General features: G+C 58.3%; 1 protein-coding gene across 1 annotated transcript in view; it reads right to left on the bottom strand.

Moving 5' to 3' along the window:
* Nucleotides 1–11171, bottom strand: part of PARD6G (par-6 family cell polarity regulator gamma) — a 66421-nt gene extending 55250 nt beyond the window's left edge. The window contains exon 1 of the mRNA XM_019643339.1: nucleotides 11046–11171. Within this exon, the coding sequence (XP_019498884.1) occupies nucleotides 11046–11117 (72 nt within the window). The 5' untranslated portion in view covers nucleotides 11118–11171. The remainder of the gene's footprint in view (nucleotides 1–11045) is intronic.
* Nucleotides 11172–11185: the final 14 nt, after the last annotated feature.

The following is an 11185-nucleotide window of genomic DNA, read 5'->3' as shown; positions in this document are numbered from 1 at the left end:
AAAAAAAAAAAAGTCCGCAGGACAACAGTCCTTCCAGCTATCCTGAAACTGCCCTTATCTCGAGGGGCCAAGGAGTGCCCTGGACACTAAATCTTCCTGTTCTGCTGCCCACTGACTGGTCCATGGCAGCGTGTGTGCACTGGTTTCCCTGGTCGTATTCCTGTTGTCAAAGATTGGGTTTATCTCGTATAAAAGGTACTCCTAAGGGGCGTTCAGGGCCTACGATGCCCTTCACACACAAATGCCCCGGTAACTGAAGACCTAAAGTGATGCACACACGTGACCCCGGGGATGGTGGCAGCATTCTGAGCCCTCGCTGAAGGCAGAACAGCCCAGGGCTCCCAAACCAAAAGCCCTGGCCCCGCCCCCATGCCAGGGCTCATCCCCACCGAGGCCTCACCCCAACTGAGGTTCCCACCCACGGGGTGACCGTGTGCAGCCCCAGCTCCGGCCTGTCAGGTGAGAGCAACCGCAGGCGGTCAGGTCATCAGAAGCACAGGAATTACAACGGAAAATGTTCCTCAAAATATTTACAATACTGGAAAATGGAAACTGTAAAAGCTCCCCAAACGAATGAGGCACATTCCTGGGGTGAAATATGTTGATGCCAACAGAGCTCATGACTCGGGAAGCCTGTACAGTACAGAAAGCGAAAGAAAGCACGACGTGAAGCTGAACCTACAGTGTGATCCCACTAGGTCGACAGCTGCTCGGGGGCAGCACAGAACAGCCCAGGGAGGCAGCCGGGCGGGGCGCAGGGGCGTGTGGGGCTGGGCCCCGGCTCCCGATCTACTGCCCCAGCTCCCTAACCAGCAGTCACGCCATGGGCGGGTTTTCAGGATTCATTCATTCAACAACATTTTACTGAACGCCAGATATCGGCAGGGCCATGTGCCACTTTGGGTGTATTCATGGGGCTGATGGTTTGAAAGCCCGATGGTGATCAATCATACATGCAAACGTGCAATCACAAACACAGAGACCGCAGGACACAGGTAGGACTCTAAGGACAGAGAGAGGGCGGGCGCACCTCCCCCACCGCAGCACCGAGGCCGACGGCCAGATCAGCAGGCCCTCACTGTACCGTCCGGTGCTGCAGTGATGATGGTTCTGTGGGCTGTTAGCTCTGATGTCCCCCTCTTCCTGGGTCACAGCACAACACCTGGATGAAGAGGCCTCTCTATCTCACTGCGGGGGGTCACATGCCCCTTTCTGAACCAATCACTGCAGAGACTGGACTCCCTTGAGACCCTCAGAGCCCTGCAACCTAGAGCATGGTCAGGGCTTCTGTCAGGAAGGGCGACCAGGAAAGATCTAAGAGGCACGCATTTATAGGTCAGTATGAGCACTTCGAGACAGTTTGGGGACAGGGCCAAGGAGCGTGTGTGCACATGTACGCCACTGAAACACTGCAGAACGACCTCCCTTTAGGGAGCGATCAGAGAGCACAGGCTGCCACCCAACGAGGCACCTACATCTGTCGGAGCGTGGGAGACCCTGCTGTGGGATGACTTCCTGGGCTGACACGTTGGGACAGTTTAACATCGGGCCACAGACCTGTGAGTCAGATAGGGTGGGGCTCCCAGCAGGGCTGGCCTCTTCCTGTGCCCATCCACCCACCGCGAGGCAGAGCAACGATGGCACAGCCGTGGGCACCTGCAGAACCGCTCAGACAAGCCCCACGTCCTGCAAGAGGCTGCCCGGGTCACTGCTGGGGACCGAGAGCCCACTGTGCTTGTGGTCACCACTGTGAGCAAGTGTGTGATCTGCACCCAGGGACCCAGCACTGCTGAGTGCAGGCGCGGGGGGCAGGCTGAGCGTGCAGGACGCGGGTTTGGGGACATGGTCTGTGGCCTCTGCCCGAGGGCTTTCCAATGTGGGAGAGAAGCACGGGCAGCACCAGGCTTTGCGTGCTGGTCTTTAACCTCAACAGCAGCAACCAGAGCTGACACCGTTCCCACTTTACACACCAGGAGCCTGAGACCTGGTAGGATCCAATAAGCTGCCACAGCAAAGGCTGCTGAAGAGGAGCTAAGGCCAACGGAGGTGGAGGGATTCCAATAAAACCCAAAGAGCTGCAACGGTGGGACGAGAATTCCAAGTGGGAGGCCAGGGGCAGGGACACTGCCTGGGGGAAGGGACAGCTGACAGCATGGACAAAGGGCCGTTGGCCTGGGGTGAGGGTACAGTGTGAGCCAGAGCTGGGCTGCCCCAGCAGCTGGGGAAAAAGTGCAAGGGAACCCTGGTGCTGTGAGAGGGGGCGCTGGCGCACACGGGGCTGCCTTCACGGGACAGCCCTAAAGCAGAAACCCACTTCAGGCAGAGGTACTGGAGCCGTGGCCAGGTGGGCAGCGCTGGGGACAGAGATGGAGGGACTCATGATGAGACTTCAGAGCACGTCTGGAGCAGGTGCTGTCTGTCTCCAGGAGGTGGGATCTGGGGACCATGGGGACGAGATGGAGCATGTGCAGCATTGAGGGTCTAAGACCTGGCCATTCGCTTACAGCTGGAACCCTGGTCAGGTGAGTGAACAGCCTGGCCACGCCCCAGGCCTCCTCTCCACAGCCCAGGTGTGAGGTCCTGAGCACCAAGCACGGCTGGCGGGAAGCCTGGCTCGCAAGTGATGCTCCCAGCAATGAAGCCGTGGCATGTCACTGAGACTGACGACAGGTCATTCCACCCGCACTCTCCTCCATGAGATGGGACCTGGGGGCAGCTGCTCCCGCCATGCTCCACACAGCGGCTGCGTGCCCAGAAACACACACGTCCCGTCCAATCTCCAGGGCCAGGTGCTGAGGAGAGCTCCGCTGACAAGCAGTGGAGGCACATCCCCGGGAAACTGCTCCCAGCTTGAGAAGGGGGGTGGATGGGACAGGTGGCACTGAGCTCGCAGGGAGCAGCAGAATGGGGCTTGCCTGGCACACGTGTCGCACAAAAGCATTCCTTGGGCAACGTCTGTCCAGACCCAGAGCCTCTGCGACAGCTCCCAACGAGGGGAGCACGCTCGCGTGCAGCTGGGACCTGCACCCTTCTGAGGCCTGCATCTGTGGGCTGCTGGTGTGCCCAAGCGGAGCATGGACCAGGGGCCGAGTGCCACCTCCTCCTCCATGTGACGGACCCCCTTACAGGCAGAGTTTTGTTTTGTCCCATAGCAACACCCCGTTATCATTCCAGACCAGCGAGGGAAGTGAGGTCAGGAGCTGTGGGTGGGGTGCCATGGAAAACAGGATGCTGACGTAACTTCAGTCCCCAAACTCCTCCCGCACAGCTGACCACCTGAATGGCCCCCAGGTCTCTCTTGCACGGCCTTTCCCGGGGACTTCCGTGCCCTTCCACAACAAACAGCACGTGTCCCCAAACGAGGCCACTCGAGGGGGAACGTTGGGACCCCACATCGGTACTGCACGTCCTGCCTCAGCTCTGCTGCCTGGTGTGGCCGACAAGCGTCCTGGTGTGACACGTGGGGAAGAACGCACCTGCTCACAGGGCTGGACTCTTTGAGGAGCAGAGACTCCCAAAGTCCGTCGCACAGTCACCCATCAACCTGTGCAGGTGTGCACAGGTGTGAGCTGCAGGTGACACAGGCCAGCTTCCCAGGCTACACGGGTCTCCACGGCCACCACGTTTGATGCTGCTGGGGTCTCCACTGCACATGGGAAACTCAGGCACTTTTTAAAGGGAAAATTACCCACCGTCATCGAAGCCTGTGGCATGAGATGTCCCATGACCTGTGAGTTGGCACCAGGCCCACTCTGCCCACCTCCCTCGGTGCCTGGCCCACTAGCCACCAGCAGGGCCCACGGAAGCTGCTGTGACTAAAGGAAAGCCAAGCGCAGCACGACAGCAGCCATTCAGGCCACAGCATCGAACGCCTCTGAAAGCCCTTCACGCGTCAGTGATGGGGACCTCACATTCTGTGAGACAGAGTCTTCCTGATTTGTTTTGATTTATTCACGAACAAACACTTCACAAGCTGTGGTTCTGGGTCTTCAGGACTCCCACGTCCTCGGATGTCCTTCAGCAGCCGCCCCACCCGAATCCAGTCAAGGCCAGTGCGCGAGTCTGCCCACCTGAGCCGAGCACAGCCACCCCGAGCTCTGGGCTGGACTGAGCAGGACCTCCCCGGACAGCTGTGTCCTGGGAGGCCCGTGCTCGGCAGCACCACAGACGTAATGAGCACCACAGCACGTGGAGGCTGAGCGTGTGCACACAGCCGCGGGCACCTCCCCGCAGATGGAGCACAGCAGGCCATGTGGCATCCTTTGAAATAAGGTGCACTGACTTACAGAGCGTGGACGGCCCTGTGGACATAGCAGTGCATCAGTCTGTCATGTCCGAGAACCGGCACACTCGTCTTGGGTGACAGGGACCCCACAGTGGTTACACAGGGGCTGGGGCTGAAAGTTCCACACCTTGCTCTGCAGTGGCCACCCAGGCGTGCAAACGTGATTTGCGTGCCTGAGATTAGTGTGCTTTAGTCACACTCACTGGACCTCACACAGGAGAGAGGCTGGCGCAGCGAGGGGGTCTGAAACAGCTCCCTGAGAATGCTGAGCTTCCGTGGGCACGAGTGGGAGACGGTCGGGTTGCTGGACGGTCAGCCCGTGGACCGGGAGAGGTGGGCAAAGTAAGAATTTAACAGGGCCAGGCCACGCGGGACGACTTGGGTGGTTTTGAAAGTCTTTAAGCAGCAAAGGCTTTTTTTGTTCCCCCAAGTAAAATGCTCCCCACAGACCCAAAAACATAGAGCGGACTTGGTGTCGTCTGTCAGCGAGCGTGTGCGCAAAGCCCCAGCGAGGAACACGGCCTCGGGGAGAACTGGAGGGATGGGTCGGGGGTGGAGATGCAGGACATACACGCCTGGACCCCAGGAACCTGGGAGCACTGAATTAGGGGACAGGGAACTGAGGCATCAAAGGACACTGCTGTCACCGCTGGTCCTGCCAGCTGTCCTGTGCTGCACGGGGCTGCCCACGTGGCTGTGGCAGAGGACACATGCAGGGCCAACAAGGCCACACGGAAGGGGGTGCGCCCCACGTGTGGGGCGCATCCAGAGCTGGCGCTGATGGGGGGCTGCAGACGGGGCCCCAGAAGCTCCCGGCCAGTAGTTTCTGACTCAAGAAATCAGAGGACACTGACAATGGCAGAAATGGCAGTGTGGACTTGCAGTCATCTTCCTTTTAACTTTCAAAGCTTCTCGCTTCTGTGTAGCATATCTTCTCCCCCCTTTCCCCTCCTGGGGCCAGCAGGGAGGGGACAAGGCCACTCACCCCTCTCCTAGACACCCTGGGAATAAGCCCAATGGTGGGTGGGTGGTTGCCTTCCTCAAAAAGTAATTCTCTCCTAAGGTCCCCAAACGTACCACTTCTGAGCTGGCAGCCACCAGGAAAAGCCAGTCTCCGCCTCTGAACTCAACTCATCTGACCTTGATTGGGTTCCTACTCTGCGCAAAGCACTGCCTTCCCATTTCAGAGCTGACCCTTTCCCTGGAGCATACTGCTAAGAAATGCAGCTCATTTTCTGAGCCGGCCCCCTACTCAAGTACAGTGGAGGGGACCAAGGGGCCCCCAGGTGAGTACACCTGGAGACCGGAGCCCAACTGCTCCTAGAAGCAACACAGGGAGGGGACAAGCCAACTCATCTCGAGTTGTGATGGGTCCTGCTGGGTGGCGGGATGGGCAGTGTGCCCCAAGAGCCTCTAGTCTCCAGCAAACATGAAGCTGTGGCCTTGGTGACACTCTGGTGATCAGAATGAAGCACCCCCCACACCCAGCCCACCCCAAATGTGGCCATTTACCAAGCGCAACTTCACTGGTCCATACGTTTTAAGGTGGGGATACCGTCGTTCTTGGCCACCTTTGCGCCCCAGCATGAGGCCCATGTCTGGTACATAGCACTTGTTCAGCAAGCGAATACATGACTGGATGGTGGAGCAGACCTCAAGAAGGATTGCTGCGTAGAGGACTCGCCTTCAGGCTGTAAAGCAAGATGTTTTCCCAAAGCGCCAGCAGCAGACCCAGACAGCCGGGGTCTCGCCATTCCACGCAGCAGGGGCTGGGGCCTCCACGGCTGCGTGGGGGGAGCGGTCAGGAGCCCTCCTCCAGCAGGGGCCGCAGAGAGCTTGGGGAGAAGCCCATGGGCTCTGGAGCCAGGCTGCCGCGGGTGGCTTGGTGAGACCCCCAGATCTCAGGGTTGTCTCCCATGGAATGGGGGTGACCACGGAACCCATAGCGCACAGCTGTGATAGGGATTAATGAACTATTATCTGCAATCGCAGTGTATTTAGAACAGTGTCTGGCATATAAATACACATATTGGGGTGGGCGGTTAAACAGATTGTAAGAAATACTTGTGAACCGTCTCTACACCCAGGGGCAGCCTCAGAGGAGGGCTACAGGGTGTGTGTTGAGCTAAAGGAGGCACAGCAGCTCCCACCGCGCCCCAGGCTTACAGCGGAAATCTGCCAAAAGGAAACCGGGGGCCAGTAAACATGTCAACGGAACAAATCTGACACCCAGACCCCTCAAGACCCCGAACCACCTGTCGTGGACGCTTCTGCTGTCGTCATTCCCAGCCCCTCCCGCTTCCTGTAAAGGTCCAGGAGGTCCTTCGTGGGAAAGGTTTTCGTTCACTGTGGACGCGATTCATAAACGTTAGAAATTCTGACACCTTGATGGTTGCATCTTCCAGTTCCTGACAGTCCTTCCCTTCCCTAAAACTGGGAGAACCTGAGACACCTTGTGTCCCCGGAATGGGCTGGAACCCCTGACCAGCTGAGGTGCCACCAGGGAGGGCCATAGGGCTTTCTGATGCTTACAGGCCACAGAGGTTGTCAGTGACACCTTCAGTGGCCACGAACTGACGTCCCCACCTGGGTCCCTGAGTAGTCTCCTATAGGTATAACTTCCCAAATCAAGTCACCGAACCTGTTTGAACACAGACATGCACAGATACAAGAAAACCGGAACCTTAAAAGGGTGTAGCCGACACACACAGGTGAGTCAAACCGTGTCAGGCGGTTCTCAACCGGCCCGCAGAAGGCAAGGGCCCAGCCATCCCACCTGACAGACGTACATGTCCAGGCAGCCGGCAACCTCAGCCAGAGGCAAGGTGGGGGACCAGGGGGACACGCGGACTTACCAGCACCTGCACTGACTGGACCAGCAGCTCTGTAACGCAGAAAAAAACGAGCACACACAGAAGAAAAGGGGCAGGGAAGACACAGACATGAAAACGTTCAATTCACCTACACAAGAGTACACATCACGGCTTTGGGACAGCATTTCACTGATCTGATTGTGCAAGAAGCAGAAAACCGGCGCTGGAGGGAGGGGAGTGAGACGGGGGACAGACACGGAACAGGGCGTAGAAGCCAGCAGCCGAGGCTTTCTGTAAGAGAAATCAGCCACATGTATTCAAAGCCTGAAAAACATGCAGACTGTTCACCCAGTAATTTCACTTCAAGGAATGTGACTTAAAGACATTGGAGTTCTTCACTGCATTAATAAAATCGGTATTTTTTACATACTTTGTATGATACATTTATATAAGGAATTAAATATAAAGATGTTATTTCACAACACTGTTTATTATAGAGAAAATTGGAAATAACCCAAATGAGATATCGGTTACATTAATTATGGTTTACACATAAGATGGAATACTATGTAGTCATTTTTAAAATGTTTTCTAAAAATATTTACAACTGAAGAAAACACTTGCAATACACTGTTGATTTGAAGGGGGAAAGTGGGCCACAGAATAACATGCCTACAAAATCTGACCCTGATTCTGTAAAACAAAGATGAGTGCATGAAAAGGGTTGGGGGGACATGGGGCAGCCCTGCACGGGGCTCACCCTGGACAGGAGGAGAATTACCCGCCTTTGCGCCTGAAATGGTTTCTAGTATGTCTCCAATGGACAATGTGTTTAGAATCCAAACAAGCCTCCAATGTTATTTAAACAAAGCAGCAAAACCTGCATTAAAATCTTCAGTAGTGCTACTCTCCCCCAAACACAATAGCCACAAGCCCTGTGAGTGCGAACACGGTCCTGGGCCCCTGCTCTGAAAAAGAAGCCTGTGCCAGCACTGTGACAAGGGCCCTAGGATGAGGGAAACATGGAAACGGGGTCAGAGGGCAGAGCGAGCCGGCCCGGTGAAGCCAAGGGGTGGGCTTTGCAGGAGAAGGTCGGCAGGACGGGAAAACTCTTAGCCAAAGCATTTCGGGAGCGGCAAGGGACCTTGGATGAGACCAGTGTGGGTGCGGAAGCTGCCCCAAAGCAGAGGGCGGATCCGGGTCGGGCACACTGCTGAGGGGATAACTGTGTTCCTGCCGATTTCAGGCCGTGCAGACACTGGTGAGGCTGACCATTAACGACTAATGTAGTTAAAGGCAGGCCGGATTCTCAGGGTCACTGTGTCACTTTCTGTCTTTTCCTCAAATGACAAGTTGTTCCCAGTTATTCCGCCCCTGCAGACCCTCCCTCAGCACTGGCTTTCCTGCGGCCTTCTGGTGGGCCAAGACTTGCTCCCTTTGGCCCGAAACACGCTCCCCAGACACCTGCACAGCCCCTCCCCTCCCACTGCAGGTCTCCAGAGCAGAGGCTGAAGTCAAAGTAGGTGTGGGAACGGTGGCCCCAGGGTCAGGAGTCAAGGGAGCGCAGGGAGTAAGGCAGAAACGTTTGGGGAAGTGTAGGAGGCGACTTGACCAGGTCAAGATAACGTCCCCAAGGCTTTGGGAACTGACCAGCTGCCCGATGGCTGATGCCAACTATTCTGAGAATCAGAGATGACTGTCAGACCCACTATTCTGAAATGCAGCAGAACCCTGAGCCGCAGCGCAAAGCTCTTACGACTGTGGGTGCTGCGCACTTTCATACCCACCACCTCATTTGATCTTGGGAGGTGAGCAGAACAGGGCCATGCCCATTTCACGGACGAGTAACTGAGGCTCAGAAAAGCTAAATGACTTGCCTGAAAGCTCACAAGGGTGGTGGAAGGCAGAACCACCTGGACTCAACCCCCTACATACAAACCCATGTGTTATGGTGCCACGCTTAGGTCAGAGAAACACATCACTGTCATAAACTTTGGCATCCTGTACTTTGACAACAGGAGTAAAGGCTCCCTGCTCCGGGGGTCGGGGGAGAGTGTTACGGAGGGAAAAGCCACGTAGGGCCCTCTGGACAAACAGTAAGGCAAGTTCATCCTTCCAAAGGGGCAGGGGCTACAGAACCAGCCAGCCTGGCAAGGGCGGGGCGGTGCGGCCCTTCCAGGGGTGATCCCAAATGCAACTAAAACTCTAGCTCTGCTACTCAACCTCCAGGGGAGCGTTCACAGCAAGTAAACTGGAACCCAGGATCAGGGTGGCCTGAGGTGCCCCACTGGGCCCCAACACACCCACAGCCCCCAGTCCCCAAGGAAAAACAAAGACAGGCCCATCCTCTCAGCCGCCAGCGGCCTGCACGGGGCCAGCAGCCCAGAGCTGCCGGTGGAGGCCAGGGAAGGGCGTCTCCTCCAGCTGTACCCCTGGAGCTGTGCATCTGATCAGGCAGCTGCACTGTGCAGCGGGAATGTGGCTAGGGCAACTGAGGGGCGGCATTTCATGCCAGCGTCTGTCAGTGTACTTATAGTCAAGGAGCCACTGGGACAGAAGTGATCCTCTCCCGACAGACAGTGCTGGTGGTTGCAGGAATGTGCACACGACAAAAGTGGTGATCTCAGCACATGCCAACGTCTGCTGAGGCCCTGGGCCTGACACTGATGTCACAACCTTTGAGGAGTCTCTGTATTTTTTTCCCACAACTGTCTGGGAATCTATGATCTCCAAATTGTTGAAAAGTAAAAAAGTGAATCACCGCACGTGCTCAGTGGCTATTGTAGTGGACAATGAGCTACAGAAACAGACAATTATGTGGAAACCCCACGCATGCCTGGCAGTTCTCCTCCCACACGACTCGGCAGGCACATGTGATTTGTGGGGTGGGGGCACTCCCGGGCTAAAGCGGGAGCGAGGTCCCAGAATTATCACCGGCTGAACGGTGCGACCTTATTAAAAACTAGGGGTTCATAAATAATCCGTGAGGAGCGAAGATGAGAACGAAATCCTGCAACTCACTGCAGTTTCGATCCCCGCCCCCCACAGCCCCGCCGGATGCCCTGGAATCCCACAACAGAGGATCCCCCCACCCCCTGCGCCGGAAGGAGCAGCTCGGGTGCCCGGCCCGCTGGACTCGTCTCCCCGGAGACCCGTCAGGGTCCACCCGCTCCGCGCCTCCGGAGTGCGCGCAGGTGGGATCCGAGCCCATCCTCCCGCCCCGCCCTCCCAGCACTAGGCGGCTCCGCCTCGCTGTACCGCGGGCAGCGGGCGCAGAGACAGGCAGGGCCGGCTCCCGGCAGCGGTCAGCGAAAGGCCCGAGGGGCCCCCTTCTCCAGGACCCCAAACAACTGCAGCTCCTCCTCTGCCCTTGGGGTCCCCCACAAAGACCCTTGCAGACAAAATCGTCTGGGGAGAAGGAACCGCCCCCGCAAGGAGCAGAAGCGCCAGATCCTATCAGCCAGGAACCCAAAGGCGCAAAGCCGCCCGCAAGTTCGGGCACGCTCGGGCCGGGCGCGGGCAGCGGGGGGAGCCGTCGGCCCGGCGCGCCCGGGGGGGCTGGGCCTGGGGCGCGCCGGGGGCCGGCTGCGGTCCTCCCCTCGCCGGCTCCGAGGCTTCTCCACAGGGAAGCAGGCAGAGCGGCCAGGGCCCGCCCCCGGCCCGGGCCCCCGAGGCCCCGCTGCCGCGCGCAGTGCCGGGCGCCTCCCGCTCCTGGAACAAAAGGGTCGCTCCCGCGGAGGGTCCGGAGCCCGCGCGACCGGGCGGACGGCCCCGGCCCTCCGGGCGCCGCGACCCCGCCGGTCTGCGGGCTTTGTGTCCGCAGAGGGGCGGGAAGGACGTCGGGACCCTGCGCCTCCCAGACGGCGCCCGCGCGCCCCCGCCCCGCCCCGCGCCCCGCGGGGAGCCCATTCATTCGCGGGGGGCGCACACCGCCAGCCCGGGCTCACCTTGCTCTTGACTTCCACGGCGCTGCAGTCGTAGAAGCGCAGGGTCTGAGACTTGTGGAAACTCCGGTTCATGGTTCCGGCCCGGCTTGCCCCGCGCCCGCCTTCGCCCCGGCTCCGGGGGCTGCAGAGACACGCTGGGG

Source organism: Hipposideros armiger, unplaced genomic scaffold (assembly GCF_001890085.2).
Source record: "Hipposideros armiger isolate ML-2016 unplaced genomic scaffold, ASM189008v1 scaffold_77, whole genome shotgun sequence".
NCBI lineage: Eukaryota > Metazoa > Chordata > Mammalia > Chiroptera > Hipposideridae > Hipposideros > Hipposideros armiger.
This window is presented reverse-complemented; position numbering and strand designations above follow the sequence as displayed.